Raw genomic sequence first — 24554 nt, 5'->3', positions numbered from 1 at the left:
TAGACAAGCAAGCCAGGCCTAGGGTTCAGAATTAGCAAGAGCCTGGAGGCACAAAGTGTCTGTCCTAAAAACTGCAGCGTCTCCACTCCGGCTGGCATTTAAACCATTGTAGCTCTACTGTTAACAGATGACTTGTTTGGTCATCTGTCATCCTATTTTATGGTTTTTATTTCTGGCTATTTCCTGTTTTCTGAATTTTTCCATATTTGCTTTTATCTGCTATAGTGATTTGCAATGCAGAAAGCCTGTTTTTAATTCTCCTGGTTGTTGCCTTTATCAAATAAAAATGCAGTTATATTTCACAAATTATTAAAGTCAATGACAAATCATTTATTTTTATGTTCCTCCTTGTGTAATGAGAAATTTCCATCTCTTGGCCTGCTGCCCTCACACTTACTTTTATCTGTCCACTTAATCCAGGATGATAGACCCAGCTTTTGTTTACACTTTTTTTTTAAGTCACAAAATCCTCTTTTTCAATCATTGTTTTTGCCTTTTGCCAACGCTTCGTTTAATTAGTAACAATGTCACTGCCAGTTTTTTATGCACTAATTTTTCTGTTCCTCATCAGATTCATCTCCCACTTGACTGGTGATTTCAAGGAGAACTCTGGGATGTTACCTTTTTCTAAGTCTTTGCCCTAGGTGAGAATGCCTTTCTACTGTCTTTACACACATGGTGGTTTATTTATAGAATTCTTGAATTTCAAACTATCCCCGTCAAGACTCTCTTGTCCTTATCTCATTCTTTTGGCTCTTAAAATGGTAGCAAGTACACCTGAAACTAATATAATGTTATATGTCAATTATAGCTCAAAAAAAAAGGTAACAAAGCTGGGCTGGTCTCTTTTATTATTACTTGTTTTAATATTTATTTGGCTGTGGCGGGTCTTAGTTGCAGCAAGCAGGATCTTCGGGGCATGCCAGATCTTTTTTTAGTTGTGGCATGCAGGATCTAGTTCCCTGACCAGGGATGGAGCCCTCGGTCCCCTGCTTTGGGAGCATGGAGCCCTAACCGCTGGACCACCAGGGAAGTCCCTGGGCTGGTCTCTTTTAGGCGAGCAATTCACCTGGTGCTTGTTGGGATTTTTCTTTACCCTCAAAAGTCAAACATTTTGCCAGTATAATTCTCAGTATAGGCATTTTTCTGTTACTTTTCCAGAAATAAAAAAGGTCTTATTTTCAACTGAGAAAAGTTTTCTTCTATCTTTCTTGTCCATTCTATGAACAGATTGTTTTGGACTTTTTTCTCCCCTAAAATTATCACGTTGGATTGCCATTGTCAATTAAATCTCTTTGTCCCTTTTCTCTGAATCCTGGAGAAACTATCTCAAGTTTTTTGTTTTTGTTTTTTCAACATCATTGATTTAATTTTCTTCAGAGTCAAAGGTACTCTGTTTTCTCTAATATAATATTTCATTCTGTTTGTTTTATTTTCCTTTCATTTTAGCCATTTTCTACCCACCTCTGTCTTGATCTCAACTTAATCTCTTTTTATAGTTCTCTGTTCTTATGTCATGGAGAATGTGGTTTTGCATCTTAAGAACACCAGGAAAATAAGAGAATAACCGTATCTGGCTCTGTTCCAATGTATATGAAAACCTTGATGATGTGGACAATTTTCTGGGAAATAAAATTATAAAAATAAGAAAGATGTTGAAAATATTATCCAAGAAACATGTCCAAAACAGGCTCTAGGCCCAGATGGTTTAATGGAAGAATTCTCTCAAACTTTCAGTGAACAGATAATCCTCACCCTATAAGTCTGTATCAGAGTGCAGAAAACCAAAAATAGTAAATATTTCATTTTATGAAGCCACAATTTGCAATAAAGGAAGATCAGAAAGGAGAACTACAAATGAGTCATACTTATCAGTTCAGAGGGGGAAAAAAATCCTAAATACAAATCAAGGAAATAAATATTATTGTATATGAACTTAATAATCCATGAGTGTGTTAAATGAGAAAAACAATCATCATAATAGATGCCAAAAAGTCATTCAAAAATCAATACCCCAAAGAACCCTCATAATTAACCAGGAATGGTTGAAATTAAGATTCAATATTTTGTGCTACCTTGACAAAATCCAGAGGGCCTCAAATGGCCTAACTGAAAGTTGCCCTAGTCAAACAATCCTCCTTATCAAATGGACAAGTTGCAGTTTCTGCTTATCTCTGAGTATTGTAGTGGGTTTCAGTTCTCTGCCAGCCCTCAGATTTATTCAAACAACCAATCAGATCCCCTGCAGGAACCAGTGGGCACTCACCCTCTTGCTGCTACAAAGTCTGCCTCCCACAGTCCCTGGTTGTTCACTATATTCCTGAGTGCAACACCTGCGTGGCCCTGGGTGGCTTGTGGTGTTCTCCTCCCCTGGGCTGTGAGTATATGTGCTGTCAATCTCACCTGCTCAGTGTCAGGTATTGTGTTTGGCCATCCCCATAACCCTAAGGAGGGAATCTCTGCCTCACCAATGGGGTGAAGAGCAAGTAATTAAAACAAGAGTATATCAGACTAACATGGAATTCCCTGGCAGTCCAGTGGTTAGGACTCCTCATTTTTACCGCCAAGGGCCCGGGTTTGATCCCTGCTCAGTGAACTAAGATTCCGCAAGCCGCAAGGCACAACCAAAAAAAAAGAGTATATCAGGCTAACAAAAATTAAAAATCCATGTTGGTGAGGATGTAGGGAAATAGGAAGTCACAAAGTGTTGTTTTGTTTTGGCTGCGTTGGGTCTTCATTGCTGTGCGCTGGCTTTCTCTAGTTGCCGTGAGCGGCGGCTACTCTTTGTTGCGGTGCGTGGGCTTCTCATTGCGGTGCTTCTGCATGGGCTGTAGAGCACAAGCTCGGTAGTTGTGGCGCACAGGCTTAGCTGCTCCGCAGCATGTGGGATCTTCCAGGGCCAGGGCTAGAACCCGTGTTCCCTGCACTGGCAGGCAGATTCTTAACCACTGAATCACCAGGGAAGCCCCACAAAGTATTTTTGAGAGTATAAATTGGTACAACCTTTTGGGAGGACAATTGGGTAATTTATTAAAATGAGAAATGGAAGAAATACCATCACAAATAATATGACAGATGTACAAAGACAGTCATTGACATAATGGTGTAATAGTCAAAGAAAAAAAGTTTTTTTAAACCTAAATACATCAATCTACTAAGAGAAGACTGATCAAGTGAATAACAATGCAACCAGTGCAAGTCCAAAAAAGCAAGTGGCAGAATCATGTATGCACACTACTCTAATTTTTCTATTATTTTTAAAAGTATATGTACATGCATAGAAAAGTCTGGAAAGATACATACCAAACTATTAACAGTGGCTACCTTGAGATGGTGGGATTTCAGGGAGTATGACAGAAGAGAGGACTCTAGGCACTTTGGTAATGTTTGCACTCTTTAAAACAAGCATGTGTTTTGTTACTTTTGTAAAAAAAAAAAAATTATTTTTAAGGTAAAGAAGTTTGCTTGCAAGAATAAACAGGTGAGTAAGCTCTGAAAATTTAGACAGACTATTAGATATTAAATATTTGCTGAAAAATCCCTGCCCTCCCATTCTAGTGGGAGGAGACAATAAGTAAAATATATAGTGAATTAGAAAGTGGTAAGTACTAAGGAGAAGTTGAGACTGCAGGGAATCCCAATTCTGAATAAGATAGAAGGTCTTGCTGAAGAAATGCACTCAAGTTACAGACCTGGAGGGGAGGGAAGCAAGCCTGAAGCATAAAAGAGGTTCCTAGGATGCAATCATTTTACCTATAACAAAATGAGCTTTTCTTTTTCAATGTTTTGTTTTATTGCACTAAAGCTTCCAGACAGAAAAATGGTTAAACATTAAAACATTATAGTTTTTAATAAGATCAATAACTACGAAAAGAATTAGCATTGTTAAAAATCTACCTTTTTTTTTTTTCTGGCCACGCCACGTGGCATGCAGGATCTGGTTCCCCAACCAGGGATCGAACCTGTGCCCCCTGCAGTGGAAGTGTGGAGTCTCAACCACTGGACCACCAGGGAAGTCCCAAAGGTCTACCCTTTTAAACGGCACTGGCCCTAGATTGTTTTATGGTCTAGTTCTACCAATCTATAAACAGGTCATTCTAAATCACAGGAAAAGAGGAAAAGCTCTACGGACCTAGAGATTATCATACTAAGTGCAGTAACTCAGAAAGAGAAAGACAAATACCATGATATTTTTATATGGAATCTAAAATACGACACACATGGACATATCTACGAAACAAAAACAGACTCACAGACATAGAGAACAGACTTGTGGTTGCCAAGGAGAAAGGGGGTTGGGGAGGAGAAGGATTGGGAATTTGGGATTAGCAGATGCAAAGTATTATATATTTAGGAATAATAAACAAGGTCCTACTGTACAGCACAGGGAACTATATTCAATATCTTGTGATAAACTATCATGGAAAAGTATATGAAAAAGAAAATATGTATGTATAACTGAGTCACTTTGCTGTACAGCAGAAATTAACACAACACTGTAAATCAACTTTTTTATACTTCAATAAAATTAAAAAGAAAAAAGGAAAGATCTCTAATTTATTTTATAAAGGTAGAATAATCTTAATGCCAAAATCTAACAAATGAAACAAAAGAAGAAAATTGTGTGATTGATTAATCACCTGTCTTCCCCACTAGCTTGTAGCACCTATGTAGACAGGATCCTTTTTTAAAATTCCATATTTCCATCTTAATACTCTGGTAAGCAGAATAATGGCCTTCCAAAGATGTCCAAGTCCTAATTCCCAGGACCCGTGACTATGTTAGGTTACATGGCAAAGGAGAATTAAGATTGTAGATAGAATTAAGTTTTCTAATAACTTTAAAATTGGGAATTATCCAAGTGAGCTCCATGTAATCACAAGGGTACTTAAAGATGGAAGAGGGAGACTTCCCTGGTGGTCCAGTGGCTAAGACTCAACACTCTCAATGCAGGGAGCCCGGGTTCGAACCCTGGTCAGGGAACTAGATCCCACATGCCCCAACTAAGGATTCTGCACACAGCAATGAAGATCCTGCATTCCACAACTAAGACACAGCACATCCAAATAAATAAATATTTTTATTAAAAATGGAAGAGGAAGTCGGTGGTAGATTGGGGTGGGCAGGGAGGGAGATGTGACTATGGAAGTATGGTTAGAGAGATACAACGTAGCTCGCTTTGCAGATGGAGGATGGGGGCCATAGGAATATGGGTGGTCTCTTGAAGATGGAAAAGAGCCTCCAGAAAGAAACATAGCCCTACCTTGATTTTAGCCCAGTAAGACCTGTGTTGGACTTCTACATAACTACAAGATAATAAACTTGTGTTGTTTTACAACACTAAGTTTGTGGTAATTTGTTACAGCATCACTAGAAAACTAATGCAAGCACATAACAGACACTCAACATTCATTTGCTGAATGATGAATGAAACCACAAAAACCCTGGGTCTATACATAAATGGGTAAAAGATAGAAATATATCAGTCACAGAATACAAATGGCTAATAAGCATTTGTAAATATCTTCAGCTGATATTGAAGAGATGCAAACGAAAATCTATCAAATTAGCAGGCTGGGGCTTCCCTGGTGGCGCAGTGGTTGAGAATCCGCCTGCCGATGCAGGAGACACGGGTTCGTGCCCTGGTCCGGGAAGACCCCACATGCCGCAGAGTGGCTGGGCCCGTGAGCCGTGGCCGCTGAGCCTGTGCGTCCGGAGCCTGTGCTCCGCAACGGGAGAGGCCACAACAGTGAGAGGCCCGCGTAACGCAAAAAAAAAAGAAAAAAAAAAAACCAACTATAAGTGAAATGTTGATGACCCAAGCATGCTGGGGTGTTTTACAAACTGCTGATGTTCACTTACACACACACACACACACACACACACACACACACACACACACGGCCTGTGAAAAAGAAAATTTAAAGGAAAAATACAAAAACATTATTAGACTATATTCTATTTTTTACCACTATTCTTTACTAATGGCACATTTTACCTAAGATAGAAGATGGTTTTATGTTCCCCAGGAATTTTTCTTTTCTGTAACATTTTTCTTTTCTGTTTTTAAATTATTGATGCTTTGTTTATATAATACTAACAGACTTAGACTTATCTGTACCTATATGATATAAACCTCACTGCAAGATATTTAGAAACAAGGTAAGAAGGAATACAAGTCACTACCCCACCTGCCATGTCAGTTGAGTTTTATGCACTCACCTCTATTTGTGAAGCATGTTGGTCCCTCTTAAAGCCCCAAGCAAAATAATATTTTAAATGATTATTGCATCATGGAAATTATGGTCATGCCCAAACCTCTAATCAATTTTATGGAAACTTGCAAACTCCAAAAATGTTGCCAGATTTAATTTTTGTAAAATCTGGGGTAAATTTGTCCAGCAGAAAGTCTTCTCTGTAAACTCTGTACATTATCATTACAGATAGGTACACTGGTGGTTAAGTGAAACTTTTATAACCTGCCTTGGGGGCCCACATTTCCCACGTGTCCAATACACACGAACTAAAAAGGCATCAAGACAACTGTCAAACTAGACATCAAGCGTGTGTCTACACAACTACTATATGGTTTAGCTCAACAAAAAAGTGACCTGACTTACCTCACTGATGAGGAATAAATGAAAATAAGACAACAGAAGTATTTATCTCAGTTACTCAGTTACGATACAGTCATAACATTACTGGTTTTAGTTTTGGTGTAATTATTATGGATGTGTTTTTTGTATCATGTTAGAAATTTAAGTCAAATTATAAAATCATATAAGAAAGTTAAAGTGACTAAAATTGGTCAGAGTAAATCTAGCAGGTTATATAAAGGGATATATTTAAACAAGTTTAGTGTTACAGTATCAGTATTTGGTAGGTTCTCTTATAAGGTTCCTTTACACATTTATCTGTAATGAGTAATCAAATATTGCATTAACCAGTCAAAAATTATGTATGGTGTCAGAATAAACTAAGCAAAAAAATTCTTTTCAATGTCCCCACTATAGTCTACATTGCTTTTGGTACAATTCTGTGACTACTAAAAGTTATGTATGATACACAACTCTTCACTCAGATACTGCCCTGTCAATGCAAAAGGAACAGGCTCCTTAGAACCCTGTTTTTCAAACTGTAGGTCAAGATCTGTGAGTGGGTTAGAGAAACAGGGAGTTCCCCGGTGGTCTAGTGGTTGGGATTCTGCGCTTTCACTGTCATGGCCCGGGTTCAGTCCCTGGTCGGGGAACTGAGATCCCACAGGCTGCTGGGGGCAGCCAAAAAAAAAAAAAAAAAAAAAGAATAGAGAAACAAATATCAACATGCATCAAACCATGATAAGCAAAGGATTACTGTGAAACTTTAGCTTGTTCATTATCTCTGTATATGCACACACTCATGTCCTTGATGTAAAACGGATTTCTTACTGTCAAAAAATTTTGAAAAACACAGCATTGGTAGAATAGTTGTCTTCAATCTTGGGGCCAGGGCTTAGGACTGGAGGTGTCTGGGGCATGCACTTGTGAAGGCTTGCTGCAGTGCCCTCCAACAGTACAACGGGGGCATGGAGGGAGGAGGTGATAGAGTAATAAAGATTTGTGGGATATGAAGATTGCGAAGAAAGCTTAAGAAATGAGTTAGTGATTTAAAACACTAATTAAACATCCCCCGACACTTCACTAAATACAGCCCAAATCTCTGGGCTCAGTATTTACCACCCTTCCCAGCTGGGTCCCAAGTTCCCTTTCCACCCTGTCTCACCTTTGCCCCCACCTTTTCCTTTCCTCCACCCAACACTCCATGCCCCTCAGTGAACCACAAACCTTTACATTCTGCACACCTGGCTTCTCCTCAGCCCCAAAGGCCTCACCTTGTAATTACAGGCTGTGCACCTGTTGGCTGAACGATGGGCAGTATCCCTGCTATATTAATAGCACTGCCCTGCCTCCACTTGTGGATGGGGCCATGTTTTGTTTACTGTGATTCCCTGGGGTGCTTAGCATCCTGCCTCATACTTAGTATTTAATAATTTTCCAACTCTTGACCAATTTTGTAAACAATCATTTTGATAAGACTAGTTTATTATATGGCTCTCCAACCTCTGCTTGTCAATATACCTTGAAGGTGCCTTAAAAAAGAAAAGTTGTAGGACTTCCTGGCAGTCCAGTGGTTAAGAATCCGTGCTTCCACTGCAGGGGTGCATGGGTTCAATCCGCGGTCGGGGAACTAAGATCCTGCATGCTGTGTGGTGCGGCCAAAAAAAAAAAAAAAAGTAGTGATAGAACCGAACTGAACCACACTGGACTCTATTGGGAGCAAAGTGCTTTCAAAATAGACCTGTTGGGCTGGGCTGTGAAGATAAGGCACCTAGAACTAGCACAACAAGCACTGTGTAATTTAGGGGTTACAAAACTCAAAACTTATCTGATTGGTTGAAGCCATCAGTCTAGAGTTCCTGATGGAAGGGGGAAATCTGTGAAAGAGGAGCCACACAACAGGCTGAGGACTCAGATGGGTCCTTGGTTCTGAATCACCATCCTTCAGTCATTTATATTCTTAGCCACCTGAAATAACCACCCTGGTGCTCCAGGATAAGTAAAAACTGTACCCTCAGGAAAAAATAAAAATGTAGTTAGTGAAAAAGCAAATGGAAATCCATGGTATTTAAATGTTTATAATGTTTTAGCATTACATGTACAGATCAGTAATGTAATCACTATAATACCATGTGTGTCTGGTCAACTTTTTAAGGTATAAAAGTATTTAAAATAATTTCATATACAGCTGACCCTTGAGCGATGTGGGTTTGAACTGCTTGGATCCACTTACACGCAGATTTTTTTCAGCAGTAAATACTACAGTACAGCACAATCTCTGGTTGGTGGAATCCGTAGGTGCAGAACCACAGATAGGGAGGAACTTCTGTATAGAGAGCCAGCCATAACTTATATATGGATATTTGCCTGTGCAGAGGGCCAGTGCTCCTAACCCCCCATGTTGTTCAAGGGTCAACTGTACTAATTTGGGGAGTTTGAATGCTTAGAAATATTTAAGTGATAATTAATGTTTATAACACTTGATAATTTGTCTAAGTGGTTAAACTTGAAAGTTTTCATTTATTAGTTGTTAAAACAGTTTGTACATATTTAGAAAAATGATAATCACTTACTAGCTGAAGAACCATTCATTTGATACTTTTATTAGACTAGTAAATTGATTACTAAATAATGCACAAAGGGTTATAGGTTTTTCCCCTCTACACTAAGCCCCTGGGACATTAGGAGTCTTAGAAGCCTTCTGGGATATGAGGAAGGGTTGTGCCTTTTTTACTCCTGGCCTGTGGGCAGTGTCCTGAAGGTAGAATGGGGTGGCTTGGGCTGCCATAGTCATCTTGCTACATGGATGGCAGTGGCTGAGGATGGTTGAGGGAAAGGAAGAGACCTGGAGCTACCGTCTTGCTCTTCCAGAGAAGCTCCTTCCATTGGGGATTTTAATTACTCGCAACTTTACAGCCTGTCTTTCCACCCCACCCTCACTTCCTTCGCTGGCTCTCAACCTTGGCTACGCATTGTAATCTCTTACTTATGTTCCCTGGACCTCAACCCCAGAGATTCTGATTGAACTGGTCCAGAGTGCAGCCTGGCACGAGACTGTGGTAAACTCCCCAGGTGATTCTAACGAGCAACCAGGGCTGAGAACCACTGCTCTAACTGTAAGCTCTTCTTTTCCCTTTGGAATTTTATCTTTCTATCTCATACTGTGGTGATCTATGTCTATTTCTTCCTTCTTCCTAGACTGTGGGCTCCCAAATGGCCTTCCAAACAACGCATGTGGCCCTTCCCAGCTCCAGGTGACTTCAAGTGTCCATCGCTGATAGAAGTAGCAGAGTTATGCCTTATTTGGAATTTCGGTTCTACAGTCTATGCTTACGGCATCAAATGAATCATAATCACCCTTGACAATCCCTCAGGAAGGCTCTGTTCTGGGAGCGTGATGTCCTGTCTCCCCATCACCATCTACATAGACTGTTTCCTCCTAGACCAGAACAGAAAGCTGCCTCCTCCTCCACCAGGCACCAGAGGAAGTAGGTGGTTGTGTTTAGGGGCCATCTTGCATAAAAAATACACATTTAAACACATGCCTCACCCTCAGCACAGCAGGAAGCTCATGCCATGAACAGCTCACAGGAACCAGAGTGCTGACCCTACAGAAGACACACATCTCCCATCTCAACCCACTCTCGAGCATATGGTCCTTACATCCACCAGTGGGTGGAATCACCCACACCATTCAAACTTTTTGTCAAGGACGTAGAGCTGAATTCATGTGAGGTACTATATGAAGCAATGTCCCTCCACTGCACAATCCTATCCAGCTCACACAGGTCTTCCCCTTTCTTCTCCCTGTCCCACAAGCAGCTGGCCCAGCCGCTCTCCTCCCTGACCTCCCTTCCATCCCTCTTCAGGCTGATGTTCCCTAGGACTCTATCCTTGGCACTTCTCATTAACTCTTCTTCCTAAGGGCTCTCATGGTAAGACCTCCTTCCTCAGTTCGGGGAGATGTGGCCCAAGAGGATTCCCACTTTGGCTCTGGTAAGGTAGGGGAGAAGGAGTAAGACCTCATCCAGGCCTTGGGGGCTGGGCTTGCAGGACACAAAGGAACAGAGTAAATGCTTTTTTTTGAATGAATGAATGAATGCATGCTTGATAAGAATGGAACTTGTATCTACCTCCAAAGGACCCCACCCCCACCCCCAAGATATATTCTGAGGCTGAGATTTTCACCTGCTTATCTAGCACCCCTTCTGCCACACCAAGCCACGCCAAGCTCACCAGTGCTCACAGACCTTTAATCTATAACTGCCTTGCCACACTCCATCACTGCCCCAGGATGGAAGGGAGGGATAACGATGTATAGCCAGCTAGACCATGCCAGCTCTGAGTCCAAGAGGGAAGGGCTAGGTCAGGCTGGGACCTGGGCAGGGGACTCCCGGCCCCAGGCGATGAGGGAGTTGCTGGCCTGGGCAAGCTCGGTGATGGATACCCGGCCCCGCTGTCGGATGAAGTTAGCCATGGCAGCCAGTTCCTCCGGGGTTATGTAGATGAACTTGCCCCGGTCGTCAATCACACCTGTGGGGACATGCAGGTTGTGGGGCTGAGCCCTCCCCACCTGGCCTGAGGATGCCCACCCACCCACCCCTCCTGCCTGTCTACTTGGCCTTTCCTGGCTGTATCCAATCTTGACTAGGTGAGTCAAATCAGGCTTCCTTGCCTGTCCTCGTCACTCAAAGCCATCCCCAGGCCTTAGCATGTCCTCCTTGTAACTGCATGCCCCTCCTCAGTACACTGCCCCCCCAGCCGGGTGGTCATCCTACCACTGCAATAAGTCCCTGCAGCCCCACGTGGCTAGATACTCCCCAAGGCCAGGGCCCGTAATGACTGACTCTTATCCTCTCACCTGTAAGAGTTCCCTCAGTCAGCAGGTCCTGGATGCGGTTTATGGTGTCCTATGAGGAGAACAGTTCTCAGAGCAGAGATGGGTGCTGCCATCCCCAGAAAAGGCGCTCGCAACCTCCCTCCCACCACAGCCAAATCTCCTCCTCTCCTTCTCATGGCCACCCTGCAATGTGACTCCATGTTTCCCCTTTGGAGGGACCCAGAGAGAAAGGGCTCTGGTCCTGGGACCCTGCAGGACCCCTGAGAGTAGCTCTCTTCCAACCAGGGGAGAACCGATGGTGACATTTGGCCGAGAAGGCTGGTATAGCCTGTTGTAAGACAGCTGTCAAGGTAACTGGATTTGGGCTGCTAAGAGTGATAGGGTTTAGACATTTTTCTTTTTTCTCCCTGCCTGTTTTCCAACTAGTTAGAAAGGCAGGATTCCTGGGGTGCCAAGAGATTCCTACACTCTACTCATTCTTGGTTGGGGGCAGGGTGGAAGGGGCATCAGGACTTTCCATCTTTAGGGCAGGCCCTCTCTTACAGCCACACAGACCCCACGGCCACACTCCATGTAACAGGCCACCTTGTAGGGCTTACCTGAGTCCGCAGGCCCACCTGGGAAGCCAGGTCTTCCAAGAGCACGACCTTGGACTGCTACAAACAAAAGGAGGAAAGGGAGTGAGGCTGAGCTTAGGCAAATCCTTCTCAGCACTGGAACCCTCTGAAGTTAGCATTCTGATCCGATCTGCTCTGGGTGGCTGGAAAAACACTGTGCAGATTCCTATGGGAGAGCCTTGCTCCCTTCACACACTACTCACGCACTCTCCCAACTACCCATATGGAGAAACACACACATTCATAACCTCTCTCATTCCCTTGCTTGTGGGCAGAGATCTGCCCAAAACTACCACCTGCCCCCCAGGCTCCTGGACTGAAGACCACCCTGAGACAGACTCACAAGTGGAGAACCAAGCACAGCTGCCACCTTCTCCTCTGCAACCAGACGTATCTTTCTAACATCTTGGGCAAGTTGGAAGGGGAAGCACCATAGTGATGAAGGGGAGGGGTGACAGTCACCAAAAGTTATTTTAAAAAACTTTTCTAGGACTTGTATTTGCTGAGAACCTGCCAGGACAAGGTACTGAGAAGGTGTTGGGGAAGCAATGTTGAAAAAGACATAGCTCATAGCCTCGCCAGGAGGAAACTGAGAATGTGGAGAAGAACAGAGCAGATAAAAGGCCCCAATAAGCCAGGGCCTCGGTAGACGCTCATTCTTGCCTCACCTTTGCTCAATGCACCCTGGCCTGGAGAGTACCACAACCCTGACACGCTCATACTTCTTTTTACCCATCCTCTTCACACCGTATGAGCCCCCCCTTAAAATAACTGTTGATAACACTGCTCAGTGCTTTCCACACACAGCCGTGTGCCACATGCCTCCCTCACATCCTCAGGAGAAACGTTAGTTCCCAGGGGTGCAGGCTGAGGGTCTACTGCTGGATCCTACACATGCACCTGCCCCTGCCTCCCCCGCAAACACAGCATATGACTTGAGAGAAGACGGTCTTTCGCATTTCTGTGAATCTTCCATAGCAAATGAGCTGGGGTAGGAGTGACATGGCGACACCGCCCCAGCTGCAGATGGCATGTGACTGTTTGAAATGCCAAACTGAATATGTAAGCAGGGAGGCAAGTGAGCGGCAGTTGGGCCAGAGTGTGGGCAAGCACAAGGTGACCTGGTCAGCCAGCCTCTACCTACAAAGCAGGGAGTGGGTGCTGGGCGCCGAGCGACAGCCCAGAGTGGGAATATGGAGTCACCCCAGGTGGTCCCTGAAAACCTGGCCTGAGGGGATGCTGGGGCCAAAAGTATGTTTGGAAAAACAAACCAACCAACCCAGCCTCAATCAGAAAGAAGAGTGGAGTAACAAGAGCAAGCTATGCCTGTGCATATAACTGCTGCTCACAGAAATGTCCCTCCAGTTCTGAAACCCTAAGACGAAAGGGTCCACCCCCTCGGAGCCAAGAGGAAGGTGGGTAGACTGAATTTTGGAAGTTCTCCTTCTCCCTGCAGACAGCAGCTCTGGGAGAATCAGCTAGCATAGGCTGGAGAGACTTCTAAACTCCAAACGAGTTTGGAGAACCCCCAGAAAATGGCCCCTCCAGAGAGGTGCTGAGAGCGAGGGCTGGCACTGCCCTGGGTACCTTTTCTCAGGCCTCTGCCTTCGAGAGGGGGACCTGAAGCTGATGCAGGAGGGCTTCCTGGAGGAGAGACTCAGGACTACATTGCTGCCCACTGGGTAGGTGGGGACAGTGAGCTCCAAACAGCTGCAGGAAAGTGTGAGATACCCTGACCAGGGTTGCAGCCCTCAGTCAAGTGTGCCAGGGTGGAGAATGGGCTCCATCAGAGGGGAATGGCGGCAGTCTGAGGGAGCCTTCTCCCTCTTGGGAGCCCTGGCCCCCAGCTGGGAGGTATCTAAACCCCACTCTCTTCTGGGAGAGGTGGGGGAGGGTTAGCAAGCCCCGGCTCCTTGGCGCCCCTGGTTACTACTCCCACCACCGCCTCCGCTCCCTCTGCATTCCTTCCCTCAGCCGCCTCTGCACCCCTGAGCTGCACTTGAAAACCTCTCTCCTCATCGCATCCTTTGTGGAAGAGGAGAAGTTGCTTAGCAGCAAAGCAGAGCAGGACGTGCTTATGCAACGCAACCTGGAGCAGTATCTGGGAGGCCTGCACTGCAGCTGTAGACAGAAGGGGGCACACTTGCTGCCCTGCCCCAGATTCCAAAGGAAACATCATCCTATATCCCCCGGAAGACCCAAGTTACTGGTTGGGAACACATGGCAGGGGATGCTTGTTTCACCTCAGTATGACAAAATTGGCAGAAAACACACGTGAAGAAACTTGAAAACACAGTGACTCACTGAGCATGGGGTCTGAAGAGCAGGGAAACTGTCAAACCCTAAGTGTGAGGAAGCAATCATAGACTCGCACCTCCCACACAGACCAGGTCCTTCTCCACCTTTGGGGTCAGAGGAGAAGGGACTCTCCTGGCCAGGACCCCAGCAGCTCAGCCTCTCTTTGTCCACCTGCCCACTCCTGCACGAGCTTGAGGCCCACTCAGGCCTACTCCCTCCAGGCCCCAAAGATGCATCCAACATGCACACAGAAGCAGGCAGCTGACACCCAGGTTCTGCTCTGTGGCTTCTTACCTTAATGTAGTTGATGAACTCGGCCAGGAAGCTGTGGGACTAGAGGAGCAGAGAAATCAAGGTGAGTGTCCCCCTGGCAGGGGCCACAGGGTCTGTGCCTACACACCTGCCCATCTGAATGCCACCTGCCTGCCCTGCCTGTGTGCCTGTCCAACCACATGCATGAGCAGTGGAGCCTCCTGTGGTGTGGGGACCGAGGCACCACTTCTCCCAAAGACAAGGTCTCAGCCGCTAGTGTCTGCTGATCCTGATGCCCACCCGCCTCTCACTGCCTGACTGGGGAGGCAGGTGAGGAGCAGCGGGGTGTCTGGGACAGGGTGGCTCATCTTTTTGGGCACAGGGAGGGGTTTCCTAGGGGTGGTGGACCCACCTGCTCCTCAGTCATGGTCTCGCCCACACCTTCTTCCTCCACCACGAAGGCCTCCTTCAGTTTCAGATACTCTTCATGCTCCCGCTGGGCCTGCTCCTCCCGGGTTTTCCTCTCCTCCTCCTCCTGTGGACACAGAAGAGGCAAGAGTCAGATATTTTGGGGTGAGTGCCCACCCTATCCTGTTCTGGTCTCTGCCGCCCCCACAGGGCAGCACAGCATCCAGACCAGTCCTTTCTCAGGGACAGAGCTCCTTTAAGACCTTGATCCCTCTGGGCCCTGAGCTGAACAGCAGGATCCCTCTTCTCAATCAGTTCCATCACCTCCCAGGTGAATGCTGCTCAGCCCCCCTTTCCCTGAAAATCCTGCCATGAACCCCCGCATAATATCCTCCAGTCACCTCCCCTCCCACTTCCTGTCCTGTCCTGTCCAAACTTCGTGAACAAACACCCAGTTTCCCTTTCCCACCAATCATCCATCCTTCCAGCCCATTCCAATCTAGCTTCTGCATACTCAGCTCCACCAAAACAAGTCCTGCTATGGTCTCACCCATGTCCTCCAACCACAAAAGCCAAAGGACAACCATCAGGCCTCATACCCCTGTCTTCTCAGAGCCAACCATCCTTTCTTCCCTCCCTTGGCATCCAGACCCTACCCTCTCCTGGATTTCCTCCTGTTCCTTGGGCCATTCTTCCTGCCTCCTCCATCACTCAGCCTTGTCCCTTCTTTCTCCTTCACTCTCTGGGCCACCTCACCATGCCCATAGCATCAACAATTATGTCCTTGCCAGTGGCTGCCACAGTTGTATCCCCACCCAAATCTCTCCTTGCACACGCACGACTGCCCAAGTGGCACACCCACTGGGCTATCTCACAGGCACCTCAAATTGATTATGTCCCAGAAAGACCCTGTGATCTACTCCCCACACATCTAGTACTCCTCCTGGGGCCCCTAGCTCACTGAATCACATAACCATCTGGCCAGATGCCCTGGTCAGAAATGAGGCCCCATCTACCACTTCTTTCTTTAACTTCTGGAAAACTTGATCCACCCACGTCACTCCATCACCAACACAACCTACTGCAAGAGTCTCGCCCCAAATCAACCCATTTTCCAGAATTCTCAGAACGATCTATTTTAAACATGAAGCTAAAGCTGGGACACGGAATATACAAGATGAGCCTGGAGCATTTTGCAGTGTCAAAAGTAAGAAAGTACTTAAAAAAACCAAAACAATAAGGGTATGTCAAAGGTACACAGGAGCCAACTAAAAGAGCTCCCAGTGGCCAAAGCTGGAACAATCTAAGCAAAAAAGTAAATAAGATAGCACTGGATGGGATTTCCCTGGCGGCCCAGTGGTTAGGACTTTGCACTTTCACTGCTGAGGGCCCAGGTTCAATCCCTGGTTGGGGCACTAAGATCCCACAAGCCACACAGCATGGCCCCCCCCAAAAAAATATAGCATTTGGATTATAATACAAAGTTCAAATAAATATCCATAAGTCCATGCGGATACAAATAAACAATTGGAAACTTCTCTGGTGGCACAGTGGTTAAGAATCCGCCTGCCAATGCAGGGGACATGGGTTCGAGTCCTGGTCTGGGAAGATGCCACATGCTGTGGAGCAACTAAGCCCATGCGCCACAGCTACTGAGCCTGCGCTCTAGAGCCCACAAGCCACAACTACTGAGCCCATGTGCCACAACTACTGAAGCCTGTGCACTCTAGGGCCCGTGCTCCGCAACAAGAGGAGCCACTGCAATGAGAAGCCCGTGCACTGCAATGAAGACCCAACACAGCCAAAAAATAAATTAATTCAAAAAAAGAAAAAAAAAATTTTTAATTGCTTAAAAAAAAAAATTGAATTAAGAAAGAAGAAAAGATAAATCTGTACAAAAGAATTCCAAATACTTTATGTAAATATTCTCCTCTTAAGAAGGTGGAGCATAGCTCCCTACCCCTTAAGTGTGGGCTGTGCAGTGACTTGTTTCCAAAGAAGCATGGGAAATGGAGAAATCTGGCAAATATAACCTTAGCCAGGTAATCAAGGTTAACATACTAGTGATAGGTCAAGTTGATAACATGTACCCTTGCTATGTTGCGGTGAGGATGACACTTCACCTCCGGTCTTCCTCCCAGAAATCTATAACCCCCAGTCTAACCGTGACAATAACATAAGCCAAACGCAAATAGAGGGACATTTTACAAAATACTTGTCCAACAGTTCACAAAACTGTCAAGATTATCAAAAGCAAAGAAAGTCTGAGAAACTGTCACAACCCAGAGGAACGTAAGGAGATATGACAACTAAGTGTAATGTGGTATCCTGATGGAACCCTGGAAAAGAAAAAGGATATTTGGGGAAAGCTAATGAAATCCCAATAATGTGTCAAATTCACTTAACAATAATGTATTAATATTAGTTGTGAGAAATATACCACAGTAAGGTATGATGTTGATAATAAGGGAATCTGGGGTGCAGGGGAGAAGAGTCCCAGAATATTTAAGGTGCATTATTAGGATCAATATTCAGAAAGGTAAAAAACTCTCTCAACTAATGCCTCCCCTCTGCTGTGTTCCAGCCCATCTGCTATAGCACCCATAGCCAGGCTTCCTGCCATCCAGTGTCCCTGGACAATAGGGCCAGTAGAGGTCAAAGGCTCCATGCTATGGGGTCTTCCCAGCTGGGCAGCCCTGGCTCTCACCCTATACACCCCATATCTTTGTGATGTTGCCTTTCTTCAGCACCTGATTCTCAGAAGGAAGGAAGCACCTGGCAAACAAATGTTGATTCACCTGCCCTTATTGCAGTGGCCTCCATTCCCTGAGCATCTTTTCTATGCCAGGCCCCAAACAGAACCTGGTGCAGATACAATCCACCATCTCTTACAATGTCCTTTAACAGCCTCAAGACCCTTGGGATCCAGAATCCCCCCCTCCGCCACCTTACTTCTCTGACCCCTTTCCTTCTTCCTTACCCTGCTCTAGCCACTCTGCCTCAATGTACTTCAAATGCTTCAGGTGTGTCCATAAATCACATGCACAAAATTTCAGTCTCAGGCTCACTTTTCAGCAGCAGCTTTACAGAGGCTGTGCCTAGAGCTCAGGGACCAAATAAACCAGGGCCTGCACCTGGCTCAAGGCCCCTCTTCTAGGCTGGAGGTGTTGGGAAGCAGCATGGGTATCAAGGCTGCCTAGGCAGCTGTCAGAAGTCTGCATCGGGGGCCTGGCTCACCTTCTGTTCCTCCTCCAAGCGAAGCCGCTCCTCCTCCTTTTTCCACTCTGCCTCACGCTGCGACTCAAGGCGTTTCCTCTCCTCACGCTCAGCCTCCTCTGCCTGGAGAAAGGCCTTCATGGGGGGTACATCTCCACCCCCAGCTAGAGTTTGCCCACCTCCCAAACAGGCCAGGCCAGGCGAGGCCTGGCCACAGACCAAGGTTGCAGGAGACGGATACAGGCAAGCATCAAATACCAGCCCAGCATGCAAAGAGCCTCGAGGGGAGGGTCTGCCATTTAGAAGACCCTTTTCCACTTCTCAGAGCTGCACCCCATCCCTCCTGCTTGCCTCACGCTGGGCTTTTCGTGCTTGTTTCTCCTCCAGCTTCCGTAGTTTCTTAGCTCCAATTTTCCCTAACAGGTGAGTTTCCACTGGCTTCTCAATGTCTTCTTCCTCTTGGGCTGAGTATGGTCAGAGAAAGACACTTCAGGTCCTGGCCGTGGAGGACTGATGATGATGGATCCACCCTACCCCTTGTGCCTCTCCTTATGGGGGGATCTCCTTCCACTCACTTGCAAATACCACTAGCCCAGCTCTGCCCTCTACAGGACTCTGCCACATAGAAATTCATCTGGGGGTGTGTGTGTTAGGTGTGGGGGAGGGGTGAGGGAACCATAGGGCAAGAAAACAGATGATAACTTTAGATCTGCATAGCCATAAAGAAAGTACTCTAACCCAAGAGTTAAGCCCTCAGGAAATGAGTGTGCCCACACAAGGAGAGTGCTGGAATAGAAGGAGTGGACTGAAGAATTCTCTAGGTCAATCTAAAGACTCCTGCCCTTGGACTTCCCTGGTGGTGCAGTGGTTAAGAATCCATCTGCCAATGCAGGGAACACAGTTCGATCCCTGGTCTGGGAAGATCCCACATGTCCAGAGCTACTAAGCCCGTGTGCCACAACTACTGAGCCTGCACTCTAGAGCCCATGAGCCACAACTACTGAGCCCACGCGCCTAGAGCCCTTGTTCTGCAACAAAAGAAGCCACCGCAATGAGCCCGCGCAACGAAGAGTAGCTCCCGCTCGCCGCAATTACAGAAAGCCTGCACGAAGCAACGAAGACCCAATGCAGACAAAAATAAATAAATAAATAAATAAATAAAGACTCCTGCCCTCCTGTTTGGACAATGAGAGCCAAAATGAAGGAAGAGGGCGTTGGCTCAATGCAATAGGGATCAGGGTCCAGAGCTGCTAGTCTCCAGGAGCAAAGGCTGGGTCCTAAGTCTCCCCTAACTACATCCTATGGCTCCCAGATATCCCTCCCACACTATGGCTTCACACCCCACTCTTCTGTCCAGCTTTGGGGGTCTCCTCACCCTCTAACCCAGGTCCTTTCTCCACCAGGCTGGGCCCCTCTCACCTGGGATGACGGCCTCCCCCTCATTCTCAACTACTTCTGTCCAGGCCACCCGCTGGGCTCGACGCTGGGCCTGGAGGCGGCTGCCCAGGTCCCTGCGGCGCCGGGGCCTGCCCCCAGTTCTCTGCTCCTCGGGCTCCAGGGGCTGAGGCTGGGCCACTCGGCCTGCTACTACTGCCTCTTCCTCATTGTGCAAAGGCTCTTGGACAGCTGTAGGGAAGAGAAGAACCATGATTCTGTCCAGCAGTCCAAACCACCTCATGGCAGGGGGAACAGCATCCTGGAAGCCTCACCCTCCTCTGCTCAACTTCCTCCAGGCTCCTGCTGCCCATAGCAAAAAGTCCCAATTTCTCAGTCTGACTATGGAGGCCTTCATAACCTAAACCCAGACCTTGGTCCTGTGCAGCAAGATCACCCCATCCCTCCCACCTGTGCTGATATCCTTCTTTCCACTCAAGGCCTCACTTTTCCAGTTGACCTGTCAGGAAACTACCACCCTGCAAGACGGAGCTGAAGCTCTACCTCCTCTAGGAAGCCCACCTTGACCTCTCAAGACCTCATCTGAATGCCCATGGCAGAACTGCATTTATCTGTTGCCTAACACCAACTGCCATGGTTTTATCTGGCACCCCAATCAGAGAGCACACCCGAGGGCTGAGTCTCTCCTCTCAGGAAGATTTGTTGGCTATTTGCCTTACCTCATTTTCTCTGTGCCCCCCTCCACCCCCACAGATGCTCTGAAGTAGCTTGTGGGTCCAAGGAGGGGGAAAGACATACACACAAACCCATATGCTGATAAGAAATGATGGGGAGGGGGGCAGGATGGAGGATGACAGGTGTATCTGTTCTGTGCCCTGGAGGATGACATGGCCTTCCGGGCGGGGGTGCAAAACAAGGAGGAAGGTGCATGGCCACATGGGTATTCTTCTTGAGGGTGAAGGAGAGAGCTTCCTGGAGCCACCTCATGCTCTGTTCAGCTCGTGGGTAGGTAGGAAACTTAGGTTCCCCCTTCTCGTCAGCTGCTCTGGAGCCAGCCTGGGAGGGATGGGAAGCCCTGTGGATCCCCCAACGGGTGCAGAGAAGGGCTGCCCGGATGAGGGATGTGAGTGCCCGCCAGGGCCTGGCCCTTCTGCAGTGCCGAGGGGCGGGGGGAGAGATGAGGCGAGGCTCTCTTTGGGGTCAGGAGAAAGGCGTAGGTACCCTGATACTCTGTCCCCGAGCCGCAATCCTGTCCTGCGGCTCCCCGCTGGTCCCCCTTCGCGCACGTATGCGCATGCGCGCAGCCTGCCTGCAGCGGAAAGCGCGGCGATCTCCTCCTCCCAGCCAGGCAAGCCGGCGCATGCGCAGGAGTCGCGGCTCGATGGCCTAGAGAGGCTCCGGAGTCAGAGAACGCGCGGCCCCACCGGCCATGGCGTGGCGACATCTCCTACCTGCTACCACCCGGCTCCGGCTGTGAGTCAGGAAAAGGATAAGGCCGACAAGCAGAGCCGCCGCCACCAAGTACACCACCGGGGCCACCATGACAACGACTTCCAGGTGGAACCAGCCAGCGCCTCCACCCGAAGGCCCGGGATCTCCCACGCCCCGCCTAAAGCCCATGTGGCCCCTCCCGTTTCCCATTATAGGCTCCGCCCACCACTCGGCCCCGCCCAGGCCGCACACTAAATTTAGAGGCCCTAATTTTTTTCTTAATCTGCTGTACAGCAATGAATGAATGAATTAGCTGTATAGCAAAGTGATTCAGCTATACATATATATCTTTTTTTTTGGCCTTGCTGCGCAACTTGCAGGATCTTAGTTCCCCAGCCAGGGATTGAACCTGTGCCCTTGCCAGTAAAAGTGCAGAGTCCTAACAACTGGGCTGCCAGGGAATTCCCTACATTTTTAAAAAATATTCTTTTCCATTATGGTTTATCATAGGATACTGAATATAGTTCTCTGTGCTATAGGAACACAGAAGGTAGGAGCTTGTTTATCTATTCCATATATATCAATAATAGCTTACATCTGCTAACCCTAACCTCCCACTCCATCCCTCCCCCAACCCCTCCCCCTTGACAACCACAAGTCTGTTCTATATGTCTGTGAGTCTGTTTCTCTTTCATACATAGGCTCATTTGTCATATACTAGATTTCACATATAAGAGATATATGGTATTTGGCTCTCTTTCTGACTTACTTCACTTAGTATGATAATCTCTAGTTGCATCTGTGTTGCTGCAAATGAGAGGCCCTAATTTTTAACTTTAAAATGAATTCTGGGGGAGTAAAAAAAGTTAAGTGGAAATTATTGCAAATGGTTATGTGCAGTGTGACATTTATGTTTTAAAAGCACTAAACAATACCACAGTGTTTATGGAAGCATACATATGCATAAAAAGTAAAAAAGATGCTTGGGAATGATACATACCAACTTCAGAATAGCAGTTACCTTTGGGAAGGGAAGAAGTTGGATGGCATTAACAGCAGAGCTTTGCCTATATCTGTGACATCTGATCTCATTAAAAGTGGAGACCAAATCTTAAAAAAAATAAACTGTAATATACTTTTGTACTCAGACTTGCAATTTCATACCATTTTCAAGTAACTTATTGTGTTGTACAAGAATTATTGATCCAGTTTTCCATAGTGAGCACTAGGAAATTAAATACAGGGAATTTAAATTTTCTTTTAATTCTTGACACTGTTAAAAAAGAAAAACAAAACTGGGACTTCCCTGGCAGTCCAGTAGTTACGACTCTGCATTTCCAATGCAGAGGGCGCAGGTTCGATCCCTGGATCCCTGGTCTGGGAACTAAAATCCCACATGCTATGTGGTGCGGCCAAAAAAAAAAGAAAAAAACAAGCCAACAAAAAAAAGCTGGAGACAAATTCTACATCAATAAAGTTGTTTAAAAAAAAAAAAGGGCTTCCCTGGTGGCGCAGTGGTTGAGAGTCCGCCTGCCGATTCAGGGGACACGGGTTCGTGCCCCGGTCTGGGAAGATCCCACGTGCCGCGGAGCGGCTGGGCCCGTGAGCCATGGCCGCTGAGCCTGCGCGTCCGGAGCCTGTGCTCCGCAATGGGAGAGGCCACAACAGTGAGAGGCCCGCATACTGCAAAAAAAAAAAAAAAAAAAAACCCTAGGGACTCAAGATTTTTAAAAAAGCAAAACCCATGATGTGTGTATAGGGGAGGATTTGAAAAAATATGGACACATGTTAACACTTTTAACATATGTTAAATTGGAACGGTGGGAACTTGAGCATTTATGATTTTCTGTAATTTTGAAATAGTTCATAATTTATAAACAAGCAAAAAGGACAGGACAGTGTTTTTAAAACATATAAATGTTGATAATCGTTAAAGCTGGTCAATGGTTATATAGGGGCTCATTATAGTGCTTTTTTTTTTTTTTTTTTTTGGTAAGTTTGACATTTTTGTGCAAGTTTGAAATTTTCCATAATAAAAAATATTGTTGGGCTTCCCTGGTGGTGCAGTGGTTGAGAGTCCACCTGACGATGCAGGGGACACGGGTTCGTGCCCCGGTCCGGGAAGATCCCACATGCTACGGAGCGGCTGGGCCCGTGAGCCATGGCTGCTGAGCCTGCGCTCTGCAACGGGAGAGGCCACAACAGTGAGAGGCCCGCATACAAAAATATTGTTAAAAAGTAAAAATTAAGACTTGATACATTTTTGTGTGTAATTTGCATGTGCATAGAAAGTTGTTTGGAAGGGCGAAACACGAAACTGTCAATAGATATAACTTCCTTGCTGCCTCAGATTATATCACTTTCACAGCTTTCATATGGAGTTTTCAGATTGTCAGGGTCCTGGACCCTAAGCATGTTGCTTAAGGTTTGTGGGCAGACTGAGTGGGGTGGAAGATGGCAGGGAGAACAACAGTGAGACAGCTGCTGCCCTGGTCCAGGTAAGAACAGAACAGGGCTGGATTCATGACAGTAGCATTGGAGTGGTGAGGAGGGGACTGATTGAAGAACTATTTCAGAGGCAGAATTGATAGGACCTGACAGTCTCCTTCGAGGGCAAGAATTGTCCTTCTTTGCTTAACTTGGTTTCCTCCACAATGAGGGAAGTGCAATTCCAAAGAGATTTTCTGTCATATTCCTTGCTAAAGGAAACAAAAATTTACATTTTAGGGACTTCCCTGGTGGCGCAGTGGTTAAGAATCCGCCTGCCAATGCAGGGGACATGGGTTCGAGCCCTGATCTGGGAAGATCCCACATGCTATGGAGCAACTAAGTCCGTGTGCCACAACTACTGAGCTGCGCTCTAGAGCCCGCTAGCCACAACTACTGGGCCCATGTGTCACAACTACTGAAGCCAATGCACCTAGAGCCCATGCTCCACAACAAAAAAAAGCCATCGCAATGAGAAGCCCACGCACTACACTGAAGAGTAGCCCCCGTTTGCTGCAACTAGAGGAAGCCTGCACGCAGCAACGAAGACCGAACCCAGCCAAAAATTTAAAAAAATAATTTTAAAAAAATTTACATTTTAATTCTGGCATAGGCTAGTTAATGAATAAATAGTGCAGTCCCCTTCCTTTCTGCTCAGAGAAACTAAGAACCTATTTACATTGGCTCACCAGTTAAGTGGAATAATCGATACATTTCTTTTTTGTTTTGTTGTTGCCTAAGAGGATTTCTGTCACTTGCAACCAAGGATCCTAACTAAAGATCACACATACACAAACTTCTGCATACAATTTTAGATATTCACACATCTCCTTCCTCCCCTCCCCCCCACCCTGCCAAGCTCTTGGGCTCCAAGACCTTCAGCTTTATTTATCTAACTATATACTATTTATTTATTGGCTTGCGGGATCTTAGTTCCCTGACCAGGGACTGAACCCGGGCCTTCGGCAGTGAAAGCACAGAGTCCTAATCACTGGACAGCCAGGGAATTCCCCA

At 46.3% G+C, this 24554-nt stretch overlaps 1 protein-coding gene across 1 annotated transcript; it reads right to left on the bottom strand.

Annotated features, from left to right (window-relative positions):
* Positions 1 to 10828: 10828 nt before the first annotated feature.
* On the bottom strand, positions 10829 to 21259 carry DDRGK1 (DDRGK domain containing 1). The gene is made up of 9 exons (XM_059037718.2): positions 21074 to 21259; positions 19647 to 19853; positions 18579 to 18691; positions 18249 to 18350; positions 15016 to 15138; positions 14646 to 14684; positions 12036 to 12092; positions 11458 to 11506; positions 10829 to 11129 (listed from the first exon to the last, which is right to left on the bottom strand). Exons 1-9 carry the CDS (start codon positions 21240 to 21242, stop codon positions 10963 to 10965), a joined length of 1026 nt encoding a protein of 341 aa, XP_058893701.1. The 5' UTR covers positions 21243 to 21259; the 3' UTR covers positions 10829 to 10962.
* Between the last annotated feature and the right edge of the window lie 3295 nt (positions 21260 to 24554).

This window comes from Kogia breviceps, chromosome 14, assembly GCF_026419965.1.
Source record: "Kogia breviceps isolate mKogBre1 chromosome 14, mKogBre1 haplotype 1, whole genome shotgun sequence".
Lineage (NCBI taxonomy): Eukaryota > Metazoa > Chordata > Mammalia > Artiodactyla > Physeteridae > Kogia > Kogia breviceps.
The sequence above is the reverse complement of the archived record's forward strand: the minus strand, read 5'-3'. Positions and strand labels throughout refer to the sequence as shown.

What these genes read in the sequence shown, in the direction of transcription:
- DDRGK1 (XM_059037718.2), bottom strand. Translation starts at nt 21,242, where the DNA reads ATGGGCTTTAGGCGGGGCGTGGGAGATCCCGGGCCTTCGGGTGGAGGC. An exon ending in GCTTGGAGGAGGAACAGAAG is followed by an intron (nt 15,139 to 18,248) that starts GTGAGCCAGGCC and finishes CTGTGTCCACAG; the next exon opens with GAGGAGGAGGAGAGGAAAAC. An exon ending in AGACCATGACTGAGGAGCAG is followed by an intron (nt 14,685 to 15,015) that starts GTGGGTCCACCA and finishes CTGCTCCTCTAG; the next exon opens with TCCCACAGCTTCCTGGCCGA.